The sequence below is a fragment of the Cyanistes caeruleus genome, chromosome 24 (genome assembly GCF_971803275.1).
Source record: "Cyanistes caeruleus chromosome 24, bCyaCae1.hap1.1, whole genome shotgun sequence".
Taxonomy (NCBI): Eukaryota; Metazoa; Chordata; class Aves; order Passeriformes; family Paridae; genus Cyanistes; species Cyanistes caeruleus.
In genome coordinates, this window is record NC_141724.1 from 4,956,304 (window position 1) to 4,983,438 (window position 27,135).

At 51.7% G+C, this 27,135-nt stretch overlaps 1 protein-coding gene across 1 annotated transcript; it reads left to right on the top strand.

Moving 5' to 3' along the window:
* The first annotated feature begins 522 nt into the window (after positions 1–522).
* On the top strand, positions 523–10,787 carry PSMA5 (proteasome 20S subunit alpha 5). Its single transcript, XM_086861799.1, has 9 exons — positions 523–731; positions 1,718–1,784; positions 3,609–3,735; positions 5,017–5,084; positions 5,643–5,750; positions 5,836–5,894; positions 6,581–6,683; positions 7,596–7,682; positions 10,509–10,787. Exons 1-9 carry the CDS (start codon positions 703–705, stop codon positions 10,584–10,586), a joined length of 726 nt encoding a protein of 241 aa, XP_086717925.1. The 5' UTR covers positions 523–702; the 3' UTR covers positions 10,587–10,787.
* Positions 10,788–27,135: the final 16,348 nt, after the last annotated feature.

Sequence of the window (27,135 nt, forward strand, 5' to 3'; positions counted from 1 at the left end):
CGCACCGTGTGCTGGGCGTTGGGGTGCCGGTACCGCCCCGGGGGGCTCAGGGGCAGACACCCCCTCCCGGTATCTGCTCCCGGTATTCCCTTCCCCACACCGCTTCCCGTAGCTTCTTCCCGGTGCCCCGTTCTCCGTATCCCACCCCTGGTACCGCTTCCCCGATCCCCCTTCCCGGTCCCCCCATCCCGAGTCCCCATTCCCGGGAACCCCTCCCGGTGTCGCTCGCTGCCCGCCCGCAGGCCCCGCCCCCTGCGGCTCCGCTCCCGCCCCGGCAGCTCAGCCACGCCCCCGTGACCACGCCCCCAGCGCTCCGCCTCGCACTGGCCACGCACCTGCCGCATGCCACGCCCACTCCGCTTAGACCACGCCTTTCCAGCCATCCCCAGCGCTGTGGCCACGCCCCTGACGCGCCAGCCACGCCCCTCGCACGTTGGACACGCCCATCTCTGGCTCCCTCCGATCCCCGCCCCGCCCCTCCCCTGTGCGCTAGTCCCGCCTCTCCCGCCCTGCCATTGGTCGAGCCGCAGGACCGCTGCCCAATGGGAGGGCGGCGCGGGCGGAAGTGCAGCTCGGGGCCGGAAGCGGCGTTGCAGCCCCCGGTGAGACCGCGGCGCTCCCGCTGCCCCTGGAACCCCCGAGCCCCCCCGGAACCTCCGGAGTCCCCGGGATCCCCCGGAACCACCCGGCCCCACCGCCGCCATGTTCCTCACGCGCTCCGAGTACGACCGGTGAGTGCCCGCCCGCGCTGGCGGCTGAGTCACGGGCCTGCGCCCGGCATGGCCCGACCGGTGCAGGGCGCCCCGACCGGCGCCTCCCGCTCTGGGATCGCACCGGGAGCTGTCGGGAGACCGCAGCGCTGCTGGGCCCTGCCACGGCGCCGGGGGCTGCCAGGATGGGACGGGCCGAGGGCGGGGGAAGCTCGTGAGCCCTTGGTTGGTGTGTGGGGTGGGATGGGGTGGGATGGGATGGGATGGGATGGGGTGGGATGGGATATCCAGGGAAAGGAGCGTGTCCAGAGAAGGGAACGGGGCTGGGGAAGGGTCTGGAGCCCCAGGAGCAGCTGAGGGAGCTGGAAAGGGGCTCAGCCTGGAGCAAAGGAGGCTCAGGGGGCCCTTGTGGCTCTGCACAAGTCCCTGGCAGGAGGGGACAGCCGGGGGGGTCGGGCTCTGCTGCCAGGGAACAGGGACAGGAGGAGAGGGAACGGCCTCAAGTTTGCCCATGGATGTTTAGTTTTGGATATTGGGAATTTTTTCATGGAAATCTAAGGCACACGGGCTTCCTAAGGCAGTGGTGGAGTCCTCATCGCTGGAAGGGCTCAGGAAACACGTGGATGTGGCACTTGGGGAGGGGGCTTAGCAGTGGCCTTGGCAGTGCTGGGGGAAAACTTGGACTCCATGACCTCAAAGGACTTTTCCAGCCTCCAGGACTCCATGATTCCATGGCAAAACAAGACCGTTCTGGCTCCTGGTGCACCCTGTGGATTCTGAAGGTTTCCAGCACCCACACTGTGCTGGGACATCCCACCTGCTTCTCCCCTTGGCTTTCCTGGTGTTCCTGTCCATGAACATCCTGAACCCAGACCCTGTGGGTGGTCTGTGCTGAGGGGGACACGTCCCTGCTGCCCCACCTGTGCCCAGGTGGCTTCACCCTTGAGCAAAGGCTCTCATCCCGTTGGTTTCCTGCCCTTCTCACTCTGCCTGTGTTGTCCTTGCAGGGGTGTGAACACGTTCTCTCCGGAGGGGAGGCTCTTCCAGGTGGAATATGCCATCGAGGCCATAAAGGTACTTTAAAAAAGTTTCCAAGCTGTGACATCTGGGGCTCCTTCAAACCTCAGGTGTGAATTGCTCAGGACTAATCCAGGCTATGTCTGTTTCCTCCAGCCAAACACCCCACAACTCTGCTCTTTTGGTCATTAAGAACCAAAACCCAGCGATTTTCCCTGAAGTTCAGCAGAATGTTCCCTCCCCTGCCCTACCAAGTGATTTATCCCCAACCAAAATGCAATCCAAAGCTGTTCATCCCCAAATCAAACCTAAAACACTTCTTGGGTGGATTTAAATGGGGGGGTTATGAGCAAACCCAACTTTGCAGGGCCAAAATATCCTTAAGCGATAAACGTCCTTCACTGATAAATATTCCTGTTTATTATATTGATATGGATATTGATGGACTGTGGGTGTTGATTGATAATAAGTTTAAATTTGGATGAAGGGAAAAAGCTCTGAGGTGTTTGGATTGAGGAGAAGGGTCCTGACTTCATCTTCCCTGGGTTACTTTAGCTCCTTGGAGCACTAAAAAGATGAATAAAGTAATAATGTAACAGAAAATGTAATAATATTATCAAGGACTTGGGAATTAAAGCTTCAGGAGGATGTTGGTGACCATGCTGACTTGATAAATTAAAACAGACCTCTTGGAGCAGGGAGATCTCCTGCTATACCTGTGGCTGTAGGTGCAGCTCTGCAGGAAATCTTGGGGTTAAAATTAAACCCCTTGTTTGAAGTGGATGTTGGCAGTGAGCATTCCACACTGCAGCTGTGCCAGTTCTGCCAGGAAATCCCCTGGGGTGGAAAAGCTGCGAGTGCTGGGATCCAGGTGGGACCCAGGCAGGGGCCTGGTGGGACCCAGGCAGGGGCCTGGTGGGACCCAGGCAGGGGCCTGGTGGGACCCAGGCAGGGGCCTGGTGGGACCCAGGCAGGGGCTGGTGGGATCCAGGCAGGGGCTGGTGGGATCCAGGCAGGGGCTGGTGGGATCCAGGCAGGGGCTGGTGGGATCCAGGCAGGGGCTGGTGGGATCCAGGCAGGGGCTGGTGGGACCCAGGCAGGGGCTGGTGGGATCCAGGTGAGATGAAGGTAATTGTTGGTGGGATCAAGGTTGGAATTGAGTTGAGGAGTTGGTGGGGTTAAGGTAAGACCAATGTGGGGGCTGGTGGGATCGAGGTTAGAGGCTGGTAAGATCCAGAAAAGCATTGGTAGGATCAAAGTAGGGGCTGTTGGGATCGTGGCATGGATTTGTGGGATCCAGGTAGAATCAAGGTGCAGCTGAGGTGGGATCCAGGCAGGACCTGATGGGATCAAGGTGGGATCCCAGTGGGACCAAGACAGATCCAGACAAGGGCTGCCAGGAGCCCCTGAGGTCTGTCCCTGTGCTTGTGGCCCTGGTGACACTGAGGTGTCCTGCAGTCCTGGGCTGGAGCTTGCTGCCTGGGACTCTGGGGACAGCAGGAGCTTATGGAAAGCCAAGTGCCCAAGCCAGAGCTGCAGTGGGATTTGTGCTGATGTGGGAAATTCTCTCATCCTTTAAACTCTTTTTTCCCTCTGCCAGGGAATTCCCAGGGCCTTTTACATTCACCAGGCTCCACAAACTTCTGTTGCTTGAAAGATGAAGGATGTGCAGCAGCCCCACTGAGTTCTCATGGGAATCACATGGATTTCACCTTCCCCATTTCCCACTTCAGGGAAAATGAAATTACCTTTAAAATCCACCGTGCAAACCCAGGGTTTGTGTGTGGATGATGGAATTGAATCCAAACCAACACACCTGCAAATAAGTCGGAATTGGCATTGATATTTGTGAGAGCTGGAGCCTGTGTTGGTGTTTTGCAGCTTGGCTCCACGGCCATCGGGATCCAGACCTCAGAGGGAGTTTGCCTGGCTGTGGAAAAGAGGATCACATCTCCCCTCATGGAGCCCAGCAGCATTGAGAAGATTGTGGAGATCGACTCCCACATTGGTATGGAGGAGGGATTCAGCCCTGGGGGTCCCTCTGGATCAGATCTGGGAGCACCCTAAAACTGTGAATTATTTATAAGAGTCATTTGGGAAGTTGTGTTTTGGGATGAGCCCTCCCTGCAGGCAGTTCCACCTGGAGCAGGAGTGCTCTTCCCTCCCAGTGCACACCAGCTCCTGGTCACTGGTTTTTCAGGCTCCAAGCCAGCAGAATGCAGCTCCAGGAAGCACAAAGAGGCAGCTGAGGCACTGCCCCCTGCCTCAGTGACCTCCCTCATGAAAGCTCATCCCAAATTTAGCTCTGGGAGGGCAGGGAATTATGGTGGGCTTGACTGGGACCAGTTTCTCCAGGATCACTGATGCCACCCTGGAGCCACCCACGCTCTCAATGTGGGCCACAATGGGCTCATGGCCAAGTATGTCACCCTGAAAAGCAAAAAAACCTCTGAAATTCCTGTGCTGCTGCTGCTCCATGGGCATGGGAAGCTCCAAGAGTCCAATTTCCTCCTCCAGGAGCTTGTGATGCAGCTCCCTCTTCCCAGAGCAGAATCTGTGCTGGGGGCTCCTGCTGCATCTGCTGGCTGTGGGGCAGGCAGGGCCCCTTCCCAGCAGATTGTTCTGGAGCAAATCTATTTCAATCCCATGGAATTCCTGAGTTGGAAAAGCCCTCTAAGATCATCGAGTCCAACCATAGCAAGGCCACTGCTAATCCATGTCCTGAAGTGCCACATCCACGCTTTTTGAACCTTTCCAGGGGTGGAGACTCCACCACTGTTCACAGGGGCAGCCTGTGCCAGGGCCTGACCACATTTTCCATGAAAAAATTTACCTGATAGCTGACCTGAACCTCCCCTGGCACAGCTGGATGCCATTTAGTCTCCTCCTGTCCCTGTTCCCTGGCAGCAGAGCCCAACTGCCCCCCACTCTGGCAGGGACTTGTGCAGAGCCACAAGGGCCCCCTGAGCCTCCTTTGCTCCAGGCTGAGCCCCTTTCCAGCTCCCTCAGCTGCTCCTGGGGCTCCAGACCCTTCCCCAGCTCCGTTCCCTTCCCTGGACACGCTCCAGCCCCTCATTGTCCTTCTTGAGAGAAACCCAAAGCTATTCCTGGGATTCCAGGTGTGGCCTCAGCAGTGCCCAGCACAGCGAGACAAATCTCTTCCCCACCTTCCCACTCAGGAACCAGCTTCTCCCTGCAGCTCTTTGTGATGTGAGCTTTGGGCAGTCTGGGGGAAAACACATCCCAAATAATGGCTGGAATGACTCCTGTTTCCCCTTCCCCATTCCAGGGTGTGCCATGAGTGGATTGATAGCCGATGCAAAGACTTTAATTGACAAGGCCAGAGTGGAGACTCAGGTAAGATCTGACATCTCTGTCCTTAAATTAGCAGCACAAATCCAAGGAACTCCTTGGGAAAGGGAAGATCAGTCCATCAAAGGAGCTGGTGGGAAGCTGGAGGCTCGTTGGGAGTGTAGGGGTTATCTGACTGCTTTGGCAAAATACTGGATGTATTGGTTTTCCTTTTAACCCCTTAAATTTCCTGGATGCCTCAGGTGCTTGGAGGTCTCAGGTACAAATCTGTGCTGCTGCAAAGGGTTTTCCTGGGGTTTTCTCCTGCATATCAGCACTTTTCCACCCTCTGGAGAGCTGGGTAACACATGAGTTCCAATCCAGATTTTGGGATAAAGCCCTTCAGCCTTGCATTTCCCAACTGGCATCCCAAGCCTTTTTCTTGTGGATTTTTGTACATCCCACTCTCCCTGATGCTCCCATGGGAGAACTGGCTGTGCCCTGGGTTCCCTAGGGAGGTTATCCTTGTGTCCACACAGGGTCTCACTGCACCTCAGCCATGCAGGAGCATCATATTTTGGGAACATGGGGATAATGGGAACCTGTCTTTGGCTTTTCCTGCAGAATCACTGGTTCACCTACAACGAGACGATGACAGTGGAGAGTGTGACACAGGCTGTGTCTAACCTGGCCCTGCAGTTTGGGGAGGAAGATGCTGATCCAGGAGCCATGGTGGGATCCGAGGGGGATCAGGGGGTGCTGGGGAACCCCCCCTTTTCCTTGCCCTTGTCTGACCCTTTCCTCCTTTCTCCCGCAGTCCCGCCCGTTCGGCGTCGCTCTGCTCTTTGGAGGAGTGGATGAGAAGGGACCCCAGCTGTGAGTTCTGCTCTCTTAATCCAGGGAAAAGACCAAACTGCCACTGCAAAATTCCCAGGCTGTTTTAACGACTCGATTCTGGGATTTTCCTTAAGCCAAACCCTTGGGGTTTATCCCATTATATCCCTGATATGTTTGTTAATCCTGTTAAACCCTTTCCAGAGCCCCTGCCTCCCTGTTTGGCATGGAAAAAAAAATCATATCTTCCCCAAAAATTTGCTTTTTTTATTAAAAATGTGGTTTCCTGGGGAGGAGGGAAGCGTTAAAGCTCTCCTCATCTTGAGTGTATTCTTACCTTTCCCTAAAGGACCAGCAGAGCCACCAGTAACATAATCCATGTGACATTCCATGGGGAGGTGTTGGAGCAGCTGTAACCTGAACTCAGGGCTCCAAATGGCCCCACTGGAAGTGGGATAGGCTTGGCAGAGCCAGATCAGTCAGGTCTGCCTTCCAGCAGGGAAAACTTGATGAATTTATTAAAAAAAAAATTAAGATGGGAAATCCAAAGGAAAATGATTCTCTGAGGAAGGAGAGCAGTGTCAGAGTGTGCAAAGCTGCCAGCCCAGGAGCTCTTGGGGATGAATCCCAGCTCCAGCTGTGCAGGGAGCTCTGAGGGTCTGGTGAGAGGGTCTTTGGGGTACCCCAGGGTGAGATGGGGTGCAGGTAGTCACCCCCTGTCCCCGCAGGTTCCACATGGATCCCTCGGGAACGTTCGTGCAGTGTGATGCCAGAGCCATCGGCTCCGCCTCAGAGGGAGCCCAGAGCTCCCTGCAAGAGGTTTACCACAAGGTAAGGGCTGGGTTTGGGGTTGGGGGTCACATCTCATGGGTCTGGGGTACTTTACCACCTACCAGGATCCCCTAATTCCCTCCCCAGTGAGGATTTAGGGCTGGAGAGGAGGCCCCTGAGCCACTCAGGGCAGGATCACTCCTTAGCAGTGCATCCTGTGAGTAGGTGCTGAGGATCTCCACAAGCAGAGCTGCTCCCAGCAGCTGCTCTCTGCCTCTCAGACAGTTAAGGCCATGTCAGGAATTCTCTTTAGATAAAAACTGAGCTCTGAGTGCTGCTGTGGGCATCAGGCTCCGTGTGGATACAGCTGGAAGCATCCTGAGCTCACACCAGCACCTTCACCTCACCAGGGAAGGGAGCAGCTTTTGTGCTGGAAATTCTGCTCATGTTTGATATTAAATAGGATTTTTTTTTCCCCATGAGGAGGGAGTTGCCTGGTTTGGGTGCGAAGAAACCAAACCCTAATGAAAAGCAGAATTAGTGATGGTGGCTGTGAGGACTCATTTGTTCACCAGAATGCTCCAGATTACCCAAATTCTGGACTCCCCAGATTATCAGCCCTTTCTCAAGTGCAGTTAGTGAAACACAGCTGTGCTGCACATCCCTCTGGCTCTAGGGATTTATCGGATTAAATGCAGCACAGAGGCTTCTGCCTAGAGGGAATCTGGATTTTTGATGTGAAACAGCCCCTCCTGTCCCAATCCCATCAGATTGATGTGCCCAAATTAACCATTTTTAAATCTCAGCAAGGCAGGATTTCACTGTCCCTGCCCTGCCTGCTCCAGTCTCCCAGGGATGCTGCAGATCCCTTGATAAGCTGCTCCTTTGGCTGCCTGGCTCAAGGGATTTGGGAAAGGGGAGGGAGAGGGGCCACATCCTGAGCCTCCAGCAAGTAATCCATTTGTTTTCCAGTCCATGACGCTAAAGGAAGCCATCAAATCTTCCCTGGTCATCCTGAAACAGGTCATGGAGGAGAAACTAAATGCCACCAACATCGAGGTGAGTCCTCCTGGAGTCAGGATTGCCCCTGGAGCAAGGAATGGAGCAGCTCAGGGCTTCCTGCTGCAGATATTTCTGCCCTTTTCATCATATCCTGTGGGGCATTTTGGAAAAGTTGAAGCTTTTCCCTTGCACAGGTCCAGAGTCTACTCTGTTTTCATGGCTAACCTGTATGAGCAGAAGGGATTCTCTGACCTTCTCCAGTCAGCAGAAGCCAACACACCACCCAGACTGCTTGTTCTCCCCCTGGATCCAGCCATTCTTTTTTGCCTTGCTGCTTGTAATATTAGAGGGATTGAAAATTGCCCAGCTCCTGGGCTGCTATATTAGTCCTGGGGCAGCGCCAAAAATCCCTTGGACAGTGGGAGCAGCAGGGAATGGCTGTGCCCCTGGAACCCTGGGGCAGGCAGTACCCCCAGACCTGGGGATGCCTGGCCCCCCAAACCTGTTCCATGGGTTTTTTTGGGTGGGAAAGTACAAACCCTCTGCACTGGGTGGGGTAACTGGGGGATGAGAAGCTGGGCTGGTGTAGAGTTTGTTTCTATTTCGGGTGGGTTATGAGACACCAGACCTTTCCAAAGTGTGGCATTCCAGCTCTTGCACTGCTCTCTTCTCCCATTCCTTCCCTCTGAGTGCTGGGAAACCTTTCCCCAAGCAGCCCCAAGGTATTCACCCCGTTTTTGTATTAAATGTTGCTGTCAGGAACCATTCCTGGTGGGATTAACCAACCTCCTTTGGAGGGGAAGGCCAACAGCACATGAAAACTTGAACACTCTGTCCCAAACTCATGCTGTGTGGCTGGAATCTCCTTCCCAGGTGCTCTTCCAACCCTTAGCCATACGTTTTTTCCTGGTACAGTGCAGGCAGAGGAATGTGTACAGTATCCTGATGTCATGTCCCTGTTTAACAGGGCTTAACTGTGCTTGGCACGGCCCTGGAGTGGGGTGGAATCGTGCTGGGGGGAAGGAGAGCAGGAATGTGCTGAGGATTAAAAGGTTTCTATTGACTCAAGTCACCCCCTGGCTGAAAATCTGCCACCTGAAGAGCTCTTTGCTTCCTAGAAGTATGTGCCTCTCCCATTTCTTGGCTCCAGCCACTCTGCTGTGGCATTTTCCATCTAGGAACAAAGAGAAGAGGGGAAGTGTGGTTGTGGAAGAGTTAAATCCATTGATAGTGAAGATCAGGAGCCTGAAAGAACTCCATGATTTTAGATTAATCATTTCCCTGTGAAGCTTTGGTACGGAGAATGTGAGGGGCAGAGTGGAAAAGCAAAGGAATTGGTGTCTCTGCTGGTTTGGGTGTGTATAAAGGTTTTTTAGGTATTCAGAGCTGGTTTTGGTGCATAAATTTGGGTCTTGTTGAGTTTGGCTGGGCCCAGGATCAGTCCAGTCCCTGCACAGGTGGTCCCTGCCCAGAGCAGCTATGGCTGCCCCATCCCTGGAAGTGTCCAAGGCCAGGTTGGATGGGGCTTGGAGCAGCCTGGGACGGTGGGAGGTGTCCCTGCCCATGGCAGGGGGTGGCACTGGGTGAGCTTAATGTCCCTTCCAACCCAAACCACTCCATGGTTTGAGGGGCCTCAAGTGGCATCTCCGTCTTGTCTGAGAGTTCTGGGTGAAACCTGTGCTGGCAGGAGCTCTCAGGCTGAGCCTTGGATGTTTCCACTTGGAAAATCCTGCCCCTGGATCCTTGGAAAATCCTTCCCCTTGGGATGGTGAAGGGGGGGTTTGTGAGAAGTCACCTCAGAAGAGCTCTGGGATCTGCTGGGATGCTCCAGAGCATTCCTGCAGCTTTTTGGTTGCATCCAAACATTTTGATCCTTGGAGAATCCAACCAGTGCCTGAGTTCAGAAGCATCCCAGCCCTCTCCTGCCCCGTCCCAGCCCTCTCCTGCCCCGTCCCAGCCCTCTCCTGCCCCGTCCCAGCCCTCTCCTGCCCCGTCCCAGCCCTCTCCTGCCCCGTCCCAGCCCTCTCCTGCCCCGTCCCAGCCCTCTCCTGCCCCGTCCCAGCCCTCTCCTGCCCCGTCCCAGCCCTCTCCTGCCCCGTCCCAGCCCTCCCCAGCCCCGTCCCAGCCCTCCCCAGCCCCGTCCCAGCCCTCCCCTGCCCCGTCCCAGCCCTCCCCTGCCCCGTCCCAGCCCTCCCCTGCCCCGTCCCAGCCCTCCCCTGCCCCGTCCCAGCCCTCTCCTGCCCCGTCCCAGCCCTCTCCTGTCCCATCCCAGCCTGTTACAGGATACCCCAGCTCATTCCAGGGCATCCCAACTCTCTCTGGAGCCTTGGCATTTCCACTGACACAGCTGTCCCTGGTTTGGGCTCCCATCACTGAGCCAGGTGTGAATATTTCTGCTCACGTTTCTCTTCCAGGCTTGTCATTCAAGTTTCCCTCATCCTTGGTCCTGCCTCTGGAATGTTTCAGCTCTCTGCCCTGACACTGTGTCGTCCCTGTCCCTGTTTTCCTTAGAGATCTGTGCCTCAGTTTCCCTGAGCCAACCCTGAGTCCCCTCAGCTCCCAGACAGGCCAGGATTTATCCACTTGGTTCCTAGGGGAGAAGAATCCTTTGGAGAGGCAGGAATTCTCTCCTGGGAGGTTTTGATGGCTTTTCCCCCATCAAGTGGGAGCAGCGCCTGCCTGTTCCCACTAAAATTCCCTGCTGCTGCTCCTCTGAGGAGACTGAGTCAATTCAAAGCTATTTGTGCAGCAGGCAGCTATTTTAGGGAATCCTGGAGCGTGTTCCAGGCTGGAATGATCCTGCTGGTCTGGCAGATCAGAAGAAGGAACAGCTGCTCCCTGCTTTCCTCAACCACACTTAACCCCTTGTTCCTTCTCTTCCAGCTTGCCACGGTGGAGCCTGGGATGAAATTCCACATGTACACAAAAGAGGAGCTTGAGGAGGTCATCAAGGATATTTGAAAGAAGAGGGAGAGACCCCCAAAAGCTCAAACCCCTTCCCCAACCAAAGGAACTGGTCCAGTTCACCCAGCTCCTGGGACTTCCCTCCCCACAGCACCTGAACCTGCTGCTCCTGCCAGCTCCAGAGGTTTTTTACTGTTTCTGGACAGAGCTGAGCTTTGCCTGAGGAGGGAATGAAATAAATCATTTTGTTACTCTAAATGTGCTCCTCAGCACGGGGGAAAGGTGGGAGGGCAAGGATTTGGAGCTAAAAGTGGGGGTGGATTGGGACAGCAGCTGTGCCAAGGGCACTGCCAGCTCTGCTGCAGCAGTGAGTCTCCCTCTCATGGTGCTGTCCATGGGGAAATCTAGGTGTCATTCCACACTTCTTTTTAAAAAATGAGAGTTTTCAATCGGTTCAGTGCACTCCTCCCTCCTTCTCCAGTGTTTTTTATCTGTAAAAGAGTCCCTGGAGCTTCATTTCCTTCCCTGCAAAGAAACCTACCATCAGCTTTGGGATTTGTGTTTCCTTCTGGTAGGGCTTGGAAAAAAAATCCATAAAAACTGATAGATCAGAGCCCACCAAGCAGAAACAGGGATAACGGGCTGGGACAGCCCCTCACCACTAAAATCCTGCAGGTACCACTGAGTTTTGATAGCTAATCCTATTTTTCACCAGAAAATTCCTGCTTATCCCACTTAGATTTTTGTTCTCCAGAAAAAAAATCTCTCTGTGTCCTCAAACAGGGAATCAAAGATGTGTCTGATAAGGGAATAAATTAAGATTAAAGAGAATTTTCCTATAAAATCATGGTTGTGGGGAAAGGCAGCTCTGCTTCAATCCTGGTGGCTCTGGGCTGTGCTCGGAAGGGCAGAGGCCTGGAAATCAAATGCCAGGATAAATGACAATTTTAAATTACAATTACAGGATAAATTATGGTATCACCCTGCACCAAGCAGCAGTGGCTGGTGTGGGAGAGCTGGATAGAGGCGGGACAGGAATTATCCTGGGAAATAGGGAAATTTTCCCCCACATAGTGCTGGAAATGAGGAAATGTGTTTCATCAGTTAGCAAAGCCCAATCTCCCCCCACCTCCAGCGTCTGCCTTTTCCAGAAGGAAGAATGCCTGTCCTGTTGGTTTTCCTGTCTCTTGGCATTGCCAGATGGATTCAGGGAGGGAAGCAAGGTCTGGAAAATCGCTCCTTGGATAACCTCGGTTTCAGCATAGCCCAGCGCCTCCTCCTGGCATTCCTGAGTGTCTCCCCTTTAAAGGGAACAAAAGGGATCAGCAGGGGCTGCCCGAGGCCCTGCTGGCTCCACCACCCGTCCCTGCAGCTGCAATCCAATTATTGCCCCATGGCCTTTCCTCCTTTGGGAAGACATTCCCTGGAGCCTGGATGTGGGGAGTGCGCCTGGCTCTGGCTCTCTGGGGGTGCTGTGCCACTCCTGACCCCACAGCCGATCTGGGGTGGCCCTGCAGAGGGGGATGAGCGCCGGGACACCCGAGCTTTGTGTCGGTTCATCAGCCCCGAGCTGCGGGCAGGGCCGCGACCCGTGCCTTGGAGCACAAACCCCGCTGCTTCCCACCGTGACCCCTGCGCAGGGACAGCCTCTGTGCCCTGGCCGGGGCCGGGCCCGGGAGGACGCACCGCTGTCCCCTGCGCTGTCCCCTCCGCTGTCCCCTCCGCTGTCCCCAGCCCGGCTCCGGCCCCGCCCGCACTTTGTCAATGGGTCGGGCGGTCCCCGCGCTCCCTCTGGCTTCGGCCAATCAAAAAATCGCTCCGGCGCTCCCCGCCAATCAGAGGCTGTCGCTGGGTAGATTAGAGACCGGTCTATGGCAGGGGGCGGGTTCAAACGAGTCGTGCCAGTGCTGCCAGCCAGTCACAGGAGAAGATGGGCGATGATTGACAAATGAGCGAACCAATCAAAGCTGGCGAGGCTGCGCTTGTGAGGAGGTGGCCGCAGTCTGAGCGACAGCTCTCTCAGCCAATCGGCTGCCGGTTGGGACAGCGGGACACGCCCTCCAGTGGACAGACGGCGTTAGACAGCCGGACAGCCGGACAGAGCGACAGACAGACCGATAGACGGCCGGACAGCAGGACAGAGCGACAGACAGACCGATAGACGGCCGGACAGCAGGACAGAGCGACAGACAGACCGATAGACAGCCGGACAGACAGACAGCAGGACAGAGCGACAGACAGACCGATAGACAGCCGGACAGATAGACAGCAGGACAGAGCGACAGACAGACCGATAGACAGCCGGACAGACAGACAGCAGGACAGAGCGACAGACAGACCGATAGACAGCCGGACAACAGGACAGAGCGACAGACAGACCGATAGACGGCCGGACAGACAGACCGATAGACAGCCGGACAGCAGGACAGACCGATAGACAGACCGATAGACGGCCGGAGAGACGGACGGCAGGACAGACCGACAGACAGACCGACAGACAGGCCGATAGACAGCCGGACAGCAGGACAGACCGACAGACAGACCGATAGACAGACGGACAGACGGACAGACAGACCCCACCATAGACAGATCGACAGATGGGTGTCCGCCCCCTGCCCTCCGGGCGCACGGCCCCAGCAGATGGAGGCACGGGCGGACGGACAGAAGGACATGCCCTTTGCAACCCCTGGGACAGACAGACGGACGGACAGACATCCCCTCTGCCTCCCCTGGGATGGACAGAGGGACACCCCCCTCTGCATCTCCCAGGACGGACGGACGGACGGACGGACGGTCCGGCTCTGCTCTCCTAGAAGCAGAAATAATGAAGGCAGGTGACAGAGGCAGCATTGCCCCCCAGGCACGCAGGGAATGCCCGGGCACTGCTGAGTCACTTGGACCCACAGAACATCCTGAGCTGCCAGGGATCCGCGGGCATCGCCGACTTCAGCTGCTCCAGTCTGGGGGACTCACGCAGGTGACTTCCCCCCTCCCCAACTTGGGGTTCGGGGCCTTTAGGAGCCCCCCAGCCACAGCTTGGTGCTGTTGTCACAGGAAAAGTGAAAGCTTCAGACAAGCCCTGCCTTAGCCTCGAATTTTGGCAACATTTAAGTTGAGCCACAAGTTCTAATGATGGCAAATCAGATTTATAAAAATGAATAATTTATTAAACGGCCAAAGGTAACAGATGAAAGATCTCAATAGGAATTACTGCACAGGATAAAACTGAAGAGCCACAAACAGGTTACAGCACAGCCACTGTGCACTGGAGCAAGGCACCTGTGTTAAAGCTGGCAATAGGAATAGGATTGATTTGCCACCAAAACAACCATAATGTGCACAGATTTATGGATGCTAACTCTGAAGCAGGGAGCACAGTGCCTGGGGAATAATTCCACATAACTCTCTCAGTCTCACCTGAGAAAGCGGCCTGGGAATTCATAAGGAGGAATTAAAACAATCCTCAGAGATAGCAGAAGCCTTGCAGGTGCTGTTTGTGAGTTTCTTGTTTTCTTGCAAGAGAAGGTGGAGGGGTGGTGAACCCCACTGACCAGTGATGGTGATGTGTCAGTTCACTGACCAATAAGAGTTTTCTTTGCTGTACTTTTGTGTATCAGTCTATAAAAAAGACCTGAGGTAATAAACCCAGAGAAATTCTCCTGTTCGACTCCACAAGAGAGTCTGTGTCGTTCTTCTCGCCGTTCCCAATAGAGCAACACAGATTCCTTCACTTAACCCCCAAGGAGAACCCTGAAACTGAGAAACTGTGTTTCTCCCACTCACAGGAGAAACTCCACACATTTCCAGGAAAATGCACAGAAGATTTCTGCTTTGTGGAAGTTTGTTGTGGCTTTTAAAGTGTCTGTCAGTGATAAATCCAGCTTATCTTGCCGGATCTCACTTTAACAGAGAGGTGCTCATTGGCAGCTGGGAGATGTTGATGCCCTGGCTCCAGAATAACTCACTGCAGCTCAGCTTGTGCTGCTTGCTCAGCAAACAGCAGCTCAGCTCCTGTGGGGATGAGATGCCTGCTGCAGTAACTGAGTGCAGCACATCACACCAAGGTGCTCTGCAGTTTCCTGCTCAGATCACAAACTCCCGATTTTGTAGAGACCGAAGTGCCCATGTACTCCCTACTCTCACATTTCCCACCCTCACTGAGCCCAGCTGCAGAGCTCAAGCATCCAGGAGCTGCTGCCATAAGAATGGACTAAGAACAAAACCCCAGGGCTGGCCTGCACATTTCCCTTGCAGCTCATAAACCACACCAAACACACTGCTGCTCTGTAGTTTCCTCCTCAGCAATTGCTTCACATCCAATCTCACACCATCTGAAGATAAACCAAAATTCCCAGTGAGAGTCACAGAGGAAAATGTGCCAGCACAGAAAGCCTTCTCTGAGTTTACAATTGCACTCAGATTGCATTCGCTGCCTCCTGAAGTCTGCACACACCTGGTGGTCCTGGCACATTTTCTGTGTGAAGGTGTACCAGGACCTTTGGTCACTGCAGGGCTGTGAGGTGTGTGATGATGCTCATAAGCTGAGGAAAGCGCAGTGGGAAGATAATTTAGAGGTTTTGGGAAAGTAATTTACAGGTTGTAAAGGAAAGAAGATTGCTGCTTGATTATGGTGCAAATACAGTTTTATAGTGAAAGTTTCCACGTGTAAGGAGCAAGGTCCTGTCCTGGCACAGTTATCTGTGTGAGAAGCAGAATTTTTAGACTACAAGAGGGAACTTTTTTAGCCTGCAGGAGTGACAGAATGTGATGGTTCTTGGAGCTGAGAAGGAAAGTGCTGGCACGGGTGTGTTTTGACTGAAGCAGCGCCCTGGGGCGCTTCAGGGGTGGCACAGAGATCTGGGCAAGGAATAAACATTTTGGATCTGGGAGAGGGAAGGGTGTGGTGCTTGAGAATGAACCTGCAGAGTTCTGAGGGTGCAGGGCTGCATGAGGAGCGTGATTGTCTCTCAGCTGCCTTCTGAACCCCGCTTATCAATGGCAACAGGGAAGTCAGTGAAATGTGTGCTGGCACATTTTCCTGCACAAGCCCTACACAGAAACAATTCTGTTCAGCTTTAGACTCTGAGATTCAGATTATGGTCCATGTAGCTGACAGGGGAAATTCAGAGTGCACTGGGGAGTTTGATGTGGCTTACATGTGCCAGGGGAAGGTGCAGAGCAGCACTGCCTTTTTCTTCTAGAGCCTTTTTCACAGCAGCAGCTGCTGGATGTTTGAAAGAGACCTGGGAGAGTGGGAAAATGTGATGGTAGCTATATGTGAGAAGGAAGATGTGAAGCCAGAGTGTGCTGTGGGCAGTTTAAGGGCTCCTAGGAGGAGGAAATAATCCAGGAACTCCTCTGTCCTGCCACTTTTCTGTGAGATTCAGGTTGAACCCTGCGACACGGTGTGTGAAAGTGATTGCCCTGTGAATACATTTCCACAGGGAAGAGGGAAGGCAAACAAATGCTCTCTGTCCTGGCACATCTCTCAGTCCAAACTGCAGCTGGCAACGCTTTGGTTTAGTGATGGACTCTGTGATATTGAGAAAAAGTGCAGCTTTATCGAGTTAGGAGAGAAAGTGTGAATCACCAGTCTAGTTCATAGGCTCCAAGGGGAAGAGCAGTACTGGCTGTTTGCTCCAGGACTCTTTCTGTGGGAGCAGTTGCTGGATGTTTTGCTGTCTGTGAGAATGACAGAGCAGGATGGCACCCAGATCTTTAGGGAAGGTGCACATCTGCAGAGAGCACCAGGCAGTTGAGCAGGTGTGAGTTCCATGGTGAGCCACACAAGAGAGTTCTCAGCAGACACCGATTGTGAATGAGCTTCGTGCTGGACCATTGCATTTCTGTCCCTGGGCTCTGAATGTGCACAAATAGCTGAGAAAGATGGTGCATGGACTGTTCTGTGTAGCTGAAAAGCTGCAAGGAGAACAAGGGGTTTCATTCCTGGCAACTATTTCATTCCTGGTAGGGGAATTTGTATTGTCCCTTGACTGTGGTGAGGGGTTTCCAAAAGAAGCTGAAGTTTCTTCCAAGCTGCACATGAATCCTTTCCTTCCAGTCTTGCCTGGAGACCTTCAAGATCCACTGCTGAAAAAAAGAGTTCCTAAAACAAAGAACACAGTGCTGGGCACCACTTTTCCTCTGCAGTTTTAAACTGCATGACTCACATTGGTGTTATGTTTTTTATTTCAGCTGTGGCTTTCACATTCATTTTGAAGGGTATCAACACCACCACACAAACAGGAGCTTTCCTTTCATACTAAATGTACTCACACATTCTTTCACTCTGGCAGAGCCCAACTTCACAACTCACCACATCCAGCAATCCTCATACCGAGAATTTCATAAAGTCTTACACTGAGACTTCCATAACAAAAATCCTAGAAAAAAAATTAAACATTGGTTTTCATTTTCCCCTTGCACCTTACAAATTGTGGCACACACAGGTCTGTGTGCTCACTACCCTCTCAACTTTCAGTCTCACAGAATCCAGTTACAAACCTAAGAACATCCAACCACAGAGGAAAGAAGCTGTGATGGAATTCGCTTTTCTTTTGCAGCCGATAAACTGCACAGCCAACAATTAAATCATTTCTCTTCCAGCTATGTGCAGGATCATGTTCTGTCAGTCTCCAGAGCCAGGATCCCCGGCACAGCTCTCTCCTCACTGCTGCCACTCCAGAAAAGTGCTTGGCTTTTCCCTGGGCACTGCCAGAGCTCATCACAACAACCACACGATGCCGCTGCCGATTCACAAAAGAAGGAAAAGCACTCAAACCACCCCAAAATGTCCCTGTGTCAGGACAAAAGCTGTGTCAGGACAAAAAGATTCTGCTGATCTTCCCCTTCCAGGTGCAAGCCCTTTCTTTGCACCACATTCAAATGGCAACACAAACTTATTTCTGCTAATAATTTTATTTTTTTTTTTTTTTAATTCTTGCAGAGCAATGCTACAATCTGGAAAACATTTGTCAAAAAGCCCAGCTCACAGAAGTGCCAGCTGAGAAAGCTCTTGTTGCCTACAGCTTCAGCTGCACCCATCACACTGCAGCACTCCCCCTGCTATCTGCACTTGTCTTCTCAGCTTTACCATCAAAACCCTCCAGCCTCACAGGATCCAGAACTGAGCACCACCCCTGAGGGCTCAGACACTAAAGGTGGCAGGAGATAAAGCTCAGCACTCTGGCTTTGCATCAGCACTGTAACAGTTCCACACCTCTAACCAGTAGAACTCCAGACTAGGAAAAGCAATTAATATCACCAAGACCACCCAATGTGTGGATCCAAAGTTGTTTTCTTTGCCAAAGACTGGAACTATGAGCCCCTCTTAAAAGAAATAGGATTGCCTCCTCCAAAATAGAAAACATCCATGGATTGATCCCATTCAAGGGTGCCAGAACGCTCCTACACTGTCACATTCCTTTCCCTGGGCTCTGTACAGATCCACAGCAAGAATGAGGATTTCCCAAAAGCAAAAAAATGAAAAAAAACTGCCAAAAATTTCAGAAGACCACCTCTGAGAAGTGGAAATGACATGCCAAATGGAATCCTTCAGCAGACCACCTCATATTTGGACAGCAACTCCATAACTGTACAAGTCAATGGAATGCTTCCATACCAAACATGCACAGGGACAAAGTTGGTGACGCCCTTTATCTCCACCAGGTTTCTTATCTGAAACACTGGGGTCACATGCTTTCCCTCCTGTGCAGAAGCTCTGCTGTCCTCATTCAGGAACTCACCAATTGAAAGCTGGATGTCACCTCCAGTGTGAAACATCTCCAGACCTTGGAGTCGTTTGGCCTTGCCTTGCCTTCAGCCACTGCCAAGCTTTACCCAGCCTACCCTTGCTGTGCCTTCCCTTGCCTCCCTTGTCCTGCCCTGCCTACAATTTGTTTTTCTCTGCTTTTTCTACAGCTCTTTTGCCCTGCCCTGCCCTGCCTTGCCTTCCATCAGGGCAGTTCTGGGCAAGTCAAGGGAGAGGTAGGGAAGACAAGCCCAGTGAGGGGAGAGCACGTGGAGTGTTGGGTGAGAGAAGCTTCAGAAGCTGTAGGCAGGGCTGGGCATGGGACAGTAAATCCAGCCTGGCAGAGAAATCTTGCCACACTTCAGCAACCCAGATGGGTTTCCCTCTGCCAATTGGCCTTTCTCCATCGTGTCAGCAGCTCCCCCAGAGTGTTTGCCACCCACGAGCCAGTAGAGTGATGTCCACTTATCTTGCTCAGCAATATCCAAGGACAGCAGGACAGATTTCATTTCTGCAGCCTGACTTGATCCACTTTATCCCTCAAAAGTTTCCTCAAGACCCTGGTCTGCACTTGTCACTAAAGGACATGAAATGATTCACATGAACACTTCTCAGTGTTAGAACAGGAAAGAGCCCACCTTCACTCTCTGACTCCAGTATTTATCTTCACTCTCTGACTCCAGTATTTATCTTTACTCTCCTGACTCCAGTATTTACCTTCACTCTCTGACTCCAGTATTTATCTTCACTCTCTGACTCCAGTATTTATAGATTCTTGACAATGGCCAAGGATAATTGGATAATTAAGTTACCACCTTCCCAATCACACTGGGCATGCAAAACTTCCATCCAAAGGTGTTTCTTAGAAGGAATGTGATAAACAACTTATGCTTATAGAACTTTCATGGGAAAGTAACTAAAACTATGAAAACATTATCAGAAGGCTTTAGTTTTCAGGGTGACATGCACTGGTGGCATATGGAAAATGTCCCCCCTAAGCTCCTTCCTGAGGTTCTGATGGCTCTCTTCTATCCTCTCTTCCAATTTCTGCTTACACTCAGTCAGGTTTCCACAGCTGATCCTTGCTGGGGCATGGACAGTATCTTCATATGTCTGCAGCTTTCTTGTCACAGCACTCACTTGTTTTCCTCATCCCACTGCAGCCTTGCTGGTAAGTGGGAGTATTGTAAGCCTGTCCGAGCTGTGTGAGCTCCAGCCACACCAGTGTTGCACAATTTATAAGGTCTGGACTTTTAGTGGCTTGGTCTTTATTTGAGAAAGTGATGTTTAGGACAGGCAGCTCTCCCACGTGCTGGATTCCTTGCTCAGTGCTTTTCCAAGGGCCTTGCTGAAGTTTTGCCAGAGTTTGAATTGCACATTCAAAATTCAGTACAGACAAGGATTGCTCATGTGATTTCTCTCTCCTTGCCCCCTTTGGGCTGAATTCTCTGTGGATATAACTTTTCTCTAGTCTCTCAGCCTCCTTTGGGCTGAATTCCCCTGGGATCCTCCCTCATGGGGAGTCCCACTTACCTCAGTCCTTATTATCCGATAAAAACTCCCTCATCAGATTCTGGTTTCTGGTGTTTATTAAAGGATCCTTACAAAACTTGGCAGGTCTATCCAGACTGGCTGCACAAGCCTAAATCACCACAGCCTGGCTCATCTCGTTCTAATGATACAAAATGCCCCCAAACCACGCTGTCTTTTCACCTTTATACCAATTTTTACCCTATTAACTACAGACACGTGTATTGTTATTATATCTCAACCAGTAAGTTTCCTATATCTACTCACGTAATTAAAAGTGCAACTAACTCTAAACCAATCATATTTTGTGCTTCTAAAAACTGCAGAAGCATGGAGAAGAAGGAAGAAGAAGGATTAAAAACTACACCCTTTTTCCTCCATCTTTACTCCACGTGTGAAACCCTCTTAAAATCTATATTTTCACCTCAGTGTCAAAAGAAACAATCTTCTATTTTCTATTTAATTTCTTACAAACTCTGGCTTGCTCAGGGATATTTGGAAGCCTTTCTGTCAATATTATATATGATTGATATATTTTTTAAAGAATTGTATAGACAGAGAAATATCCTTGCATTTCTGGACTCCTACAGCTCACAGGTGAAAGTGGCCAGGAGGACTGGTCTGGCCAGCCTTGATCTCGCATGGGTCACCTCTAATCTGCACCTGAAACCCCAGGGTTTTGTGCTTTCCTTCCCAGGGGGAAGAAATCTCATTCTGCTTCCAGAGTCACAGCAGAGTGTGGATTGCCTGTTCAAATTTCAGCTCCTGGAAGGATTGGTCCCAGACAAAAGCTGCCAGCACAGATGGGTCTGGCAGCTCCATGACCTCCCCTGGGCTGCCTCTCATCTGCTGCTGGCACACTGGGGCTGGGAAGGCCTTGGAGCCTCAGGAGAAGCAGGCACTGCAAGGCAAGGCCAGGAGATGGCAGGAGGAAACGGGAGGGAAAAGTAAGGGAATGCCAGGCAAGTGCACCAGTTTGAAAGCAAACCAGTGGGAGATCCTAAAAACTACAATTTAATAGGAAAATTAGGATAAAGGCAATAATGGAAACACTGGCTTTAGATGACAGAGTCAGGATAGTGATCTAGTGAAATATGGATATGATCCAATCAATATCCAACTGAGACAGACAAAGAGTCTTTAACTCTTTTAGGGTTACAGTGCTCTTTGGGAAAGGCCAGGACAAGGAAGAGCTATTTTCCTTCCTCCCTTCTGTGACCCCTCCTCATAAAAAGACCACTGACCCATTTCAAGGACCAAACTATGCATGCTTAATTGCCTTTTTCCTAATTAGCACAGGAAGTGGAGAGTGGGTGGTAACTGGGTTATGAATAGGTGTTTGTATTCAATACATCTGTAAATAAAAATCTGTATTCACCTGCACTGGGGGCCGTGTGTGTTAAGGGGTGACCTTGCACACTGGCCCAGCACTGCTAATAAACACATCTAAACCCTGAAAGGGTTAAAGGCTCTTTGTCCATCTCAGCTGGATATTGATATAGATCATATCCATATTTTGGTAAATCAATACCACCTGACAGCCTCTCGGCCAGGCTGGTGGCAGCAGTCTGATTAAATGGTGGCTGCAGTCCTGTTGGAGTGACAGACGTGCTTCTGGTGAAGCAGTGATCCTGCAGAAGGGTCAGGTCTTCCTCTGAAGAGGAATCCTCTGGGAATCCAGTAGGGAAGGCTGCCTGTGGTGCTCCACCCCTCGGATTATACCCAGGTGGGAATGCTTGGTTCCTCCCGGGGTGGGACATCTCACAATGACATGATGTCATTTGTGCAGAAGAGAGCAGCCAGGGGGAGTTATCAGGGATGAGTCATGAAGGAGATAAGGAACACTGCTTCAACACTGTTTTTACAGCTTATGTAGATGGTGATAGAATACATGGTTGTGGCCACATCTTTGTAACCTAAAGCAGCAAGGCAGGGGCTCAAAGGCAGGGCAGGGTGAGGGAGAAGAGAGGAAGGCAGGACAATGAGAGTCCCAGAAGGAGAAGGAAAGGCAAGGCTGGACCTGGACAAATGGGCTGGGAATTCATGCACGGGGATGGGTGAGCAAATCAGTGCAAGGGAATGCAGTGTTTGGAAGGGAAACACAGGGATGTGCTGGAAAGACAGGGATGGGCCAGGGAGGCAAAGGAAGCCATAGGCAGGGATGGGAAATGCAAGGTTGTGCAGGAATGGCGAGGAAATGCAAAGGAGGCCTGGCAAGGCAAAGCCCTGGAGGAAAACAGGTGGAGCATGGACATGCAAGGGAATGCAAGGCAAGTGAGAGTTCCATCGTGGCATTGCTCCCACACAAAAGCTGCCAGGACTGACAGGTCTCTCGTGGCTCCTGTGTAATCTACTCCTGAATCCCTGGGGCTATGTCAAGGAAATGTGAGGAGCAGGCAACAAGGCAAGAACTGGAAAAATTTTCTCTTCCTAGTCCTCCCTTGCCTTCAGTGGTGCTGCATACCCATCCCTCACCTTGACTTCCTTCCCTCTCTCTTTTCTGGCCATGCCCTGGCCTGTCCTTTAGCCCTCCTTGCATACCACTCCCTTTTCTTTCCATCCCTGTCCTTGCCCTGCCTTGAACTGGCTACAGCTCCCTTGCTATGCTTTGTCTTTCACTGTCTACCACTCCACCACCTTCCCTCGCTCTGCCCTGCCTGCCTGTGCCTTGTTTAGTGTCACCTTGCACAGCCCTGCCCTGCCCTGCCTCACCTGTCCAAGCCCAACCTTTCCTTGCCTCACTGACTCCTCTGTGTCCTTCCTGGCCCCTCCTGCCCCTTCATTTCCTGGCATTGCCTTGCTCACCCATCCTGCACCTTAATTCCCCTTTTCTCCTGGCTTTGCCTTGCCCCTCCTGTGACTCTCATTTCCTTGCCCCTTGCTCACAAGCCTTGACTTTCAAACCCATCCCTTGACCTGCCTAACCCACCTAGCCTTCCCTTTGCCTTCCATACACATCCCCTGCCTTGACCTGCCTCCTCCTTTCTTCCCAGGCTTTGCCATGCCTTCCCTTCCCTTTGACTCCCCTTGTCCTTCCCTTCCCTTCCCTTCCCTTCCCTTCCCTTCCCTTCCCTTCCCTTCCCTTCCCTTCCCTTCCCTTCCCTTCCCTTCCCTTCCCTTCCCTTCCCTTCCCTTCCCTTCCCTTCCCTTCCCTTCCCTTCCCTTCCCTTCCCTTCCCTTCCCTTCCCTTCCCTTCCCTTCCCTTCCCTTCCCTTCCCTTCCCTTCCCTTCCCTTCCCTTCCCTTCCCTTCCCTTCCCTTCCCTTCCCTTCCCTTCCCTTCCCTTCCCTTCCCTTCCCTTCCCTTCCCTTCCCTTCCCTTCCCGTTTTGTATCCATTCCCTGCCTTGACTCGCCTTCCCTTTCTTCCCTGGCCTTGCCTTGCCCAGCCCTCCCTGTCCCTGTCCCTGTCCCTGTCCCTGTCCCTGTCCCTGTCCCTGTCCCTGTCCCTGTCCCTGCCTTGCCTGCCACTCTGGGCTCTTCTGTCACCCAACACTCCGTTTCTGTCACCTCCCTGGGCTTGCCTTCCCTGCCCCTCCCTTGCCCTGCCCAGAATTGCCTGCCCTTGCATGGAAGGGAAGGCAGGGCAGAGAGGAAGGAGAGGCAAAGCAAAGCAGAGGAGTTGCAGGCAGGGCAGGACAAGAGAAATGCAGGCAAGGGAAGGCAGAGCAAGGGAAGGCTGGGAAAATTGGGCCAATGGTCCTGAGAGCAAGGCAAAGCCAAGTGACTCAGAGTGCCTTTCCTTGGGAAGCAAAGCTGGTGCTGGTGGAGCAGGAGTTAAGGCACCATGGGCAGGTAAACCCCAGCTTTTCTGACCAGGCACATTCATAGGAGCAATTGTTGAATGTATTCAGTGCTGGAGATGGTCTCCAGCTTCCAGTTGGTCAGCTCCTGAATCACAATGGCAACACTTTTCCATGGAAAGGAAAGCATGTAGCTCGAGGGTTTGAGGTGCAGGTGCCTCACGGAGATCAAGGGCAGCAGCAATTTTCTGTCCTGGTATATTTGGTGTGGAAGCCCTCCATTCACACAGTTATGGAGTTGGTAGCAGTCTGTTGAAGGTGCTCTCCTGAGAAGGTCCATGTGGCATGTGGTGTCCAGTTCTCAGGGGTGGTCTGAAATTGTGGCTGTATCCTTACTGTGGACAAGGTGAGCAGCTGTACTCAGTGCAGCCGAAGTACCCAGGGCAGCTAATGCCCAGGAACAGAGTTCCAGCTCCTTTGAATGGGATCAGTTCCTGCATTTTCTGCTTTGGAGGAGTGAAGCCTCTTTTGAGATGGGCTCACAGTTCCTCTCCTCATTGGGTGCAGATTTCTCAGCTGGCACTTTTGGGAGCTGTTTTTGTGCAATGCTTTCAAGTTGGAAACTGGATTCTGTGAGAGCTGAAAACATTTGCTAGCACAGAGGAGTTCTTGTTGCTGTTTGTGGTGCAAATAAGAGTTTGTACCTGGAGAGGGAAGATCAGCAGAATAATTTTGTTCTGATTTGAGAGCAGGGATGTTTCCAGCTTGGCTGGCTGCCCTTGGAGCTGTTTCGAGCTGGGATCGGTGCTTTTCCTTCTTTTGTGAATCGGCAGCGGCATCGTGTGGTTGTTGTGATGAGCTCTGGCAGTGCCCAGGGAAAAGCCAAGCACTTTTCTGGAGTGGCAGCAGTGAGGAGAGAGCTGTGCTGGGGATCCTGGCTCTGGAGACTGACAGAACATGATCCTGCACATAGCTGGAAGAGAAATGATTTAATTGTTGGCTGTGTAGTTTATCAGATGCAAAAGAAAAGTGAATTCCAACATGGCCTTTTTCTTTCAGAACCTTTTATGTGGGACATGCTCAACATGTAATTGCAATCTTGGAGATATGCAACTTTCCCTCCAGCTCTATGTACCATCTACTGCCACTCTTGTAGATCCCAAACCCCTTCAAAACCTCCTGCACCTGCTCTCATGTAGAACAGTCCTAGAACAAAAAGACAGTGTTTATGTTCATCTTGCAGTCTGCAAACTAGACTGGACACAGTGATTCACTCTCTTTCTCAGTTAAATGGAACATCTCTTTCTCTCATGGTGCCTGGGTCCATCACTAAAGAAACATTCCCAGCTGCTGAGAGAATTCCCATTCTGGGCTGAGAGATGTGCCAAGACAAAAAGCATTCGATGACCTTCCTTCCCTCTTTCCTGTGATATTGTCAACGCAATCACATTCACACACCTTCAGTCTTGCAGCTGTATCTTACAGAAACTGTCCCTAAATTACCCCCTTCTCCTAGCAGCATTTAAACTGCTCACAGCGTGCTGGGGCTATGCACCTTCTGCAATGGTTTGGCATTTAGGGATAAAAAAAATGTAATTAACACCCAGAGAAATGAGGGCTTTGAGAGAAGCTGCTGGGAGTTTCTCCTCTGCTTGAGATCAAGCCAATAGCTCTTAATAGTTCTTAACATTCTCAGAACTGACAGCATTTTGGACCATTGAAAAGTAAGATCACCTTTGTGAATATCACCTTTTAAACCTAAGCCTGGGAGCTTCTGGCTCTCTTTGCTTTGAAAGTTTTGAGCCTGTTTTGCCCTTCTCCTAATCCATATCTCACAGCAAGAAATAAATAAGTTTTCTGGTGATTTTTAGCTAGTGCTTTAAAACCACCACAGCCTTCCTTCTCACATATGTGTGCCACCACATTTTTCAGCTCTTGCAGCTCCCTTTGAAACATTCAGCAGCTGCTGCCATAAAAATGGCTCTAGAAGAAAAAGGCAGTGCTGGGCTGCACTTTCCCCTTGATCAAATTCACTGGTGCACTCTGCAACTTTCCTTGTCTGCTCCATCTTACCATAATGTTCTCTAGACCTTGGAATCTAAAGCTAAATGGAATTGTTTCCACACAGGAAAATGTTCTGGACCAGGTAGCTTTTGCTGACTTTTCCCCATTAGCATAAATAGATTGGATTTGGAAGGCAGTCGAGAGGTTGTGGTGCTCCTCTCGCAGCCTGTACCCAGCACACTCAGCCAGTGCTCTGAGGGCTCATTCTCAACCCTGTGTGAGGTTTTATGTAAGGTTCCATTCTCCTGAGGGTGATGTGTCCACCTTGCACAGAGCACTGGGCCAGCACTAAGGCTCCAGCACACGGCTCCTGTTGCCACGGCTGGTGCTCTAAGTGCCACCACATTCTATCGGTCCTGAGTCTGAATCTGAAAGAGTTTCCTGACTACATCTCACCCAAATAACTGTGCCAGGACGAGAAGCTTGCTGAGATTGGATTCCACAACAGAATCACAGAATTCCCCAGTGAAGTGGAAGCTCTCCTTCCTTTGCAGCCCGCCAGGTGCCATCAGGTTGCTGCGCTCTGCACATTCCTGCTCAGCTCTAAGTGTCATCATGGACTTTACTGCTTGTCCTGACCAAATATCTGAATATTCTCGCACAGAAAGAATGTTCCAGAACAAAACACTTCCCTCTCATTGCCCAGATTGTAGTGGTTTCTTGAAGGCCTTAGAGATTAAAGAACTAATTCAGGAGCTGCTTCTGTCCTGGCACATGTTGTTGAAATGCTGCCGAAACAAAGACATACCCAGCAAGTGCTGTCCTGGCAGGTATTTGTGTACAAAAGCACACTGACATTTGGTCTCTGCAAATTGAAAACTACATGATCTTACCTGAAGTGGAGCAGAAAATTGAGAATGCAGCTCACATGATGCAATAGGGAAAGAGGTCTCCACTTGTGGTACGAATGCAGCGTGTAAGGGGCATGGTCTGAGCAAGCTTCTTGTCTTGGAGCATTTATCTGTGTGAGATGTAACTGAAAACTTCAGTTTAGAGTCAGGCTAACAAGAGAGGTGGGATGTGGTGGTAGAAGTGATAAGGAATGTGCACAGCATGGGTGTGTTTGACCCAAGCTGTGGGCTGGGCTGTGCCCTGTGAGAGCAGGGGGACACTTGGGATCTGGGGAAAGGAAAATGCTTCACTAGGCTGAGGAAAAACCTGCAGAGCACCGTGGTTGAGTGCACAGGCTGCAAGAGGAGCATTATGGCTTGTCTGAGGCTTCCACTCCATCCATAATGAAAGGAAAAGGGATTTGTATTTACAAACAAGCTGTGCTGGTAGATAAAGCTGGATAATGAGAGATGAAAGAAACAGTGGGAAGAGCCATAAATTCCATAGGAACTCCACTGATTGACACAAGGAAAAGAGGAAAAAAGAGGAGGTACACATTAGAAAGGGGGGTCTGTATTAGGTGATTTGGGAAGTTTGTACCTCTCAAGCACCTCAGCCAGTGGGGAAAGAGAGGGGGAAATGTGCCCAGGAAATCAGGATAAAAAGGAGGTTGCATCCTCTAAAAATTAGA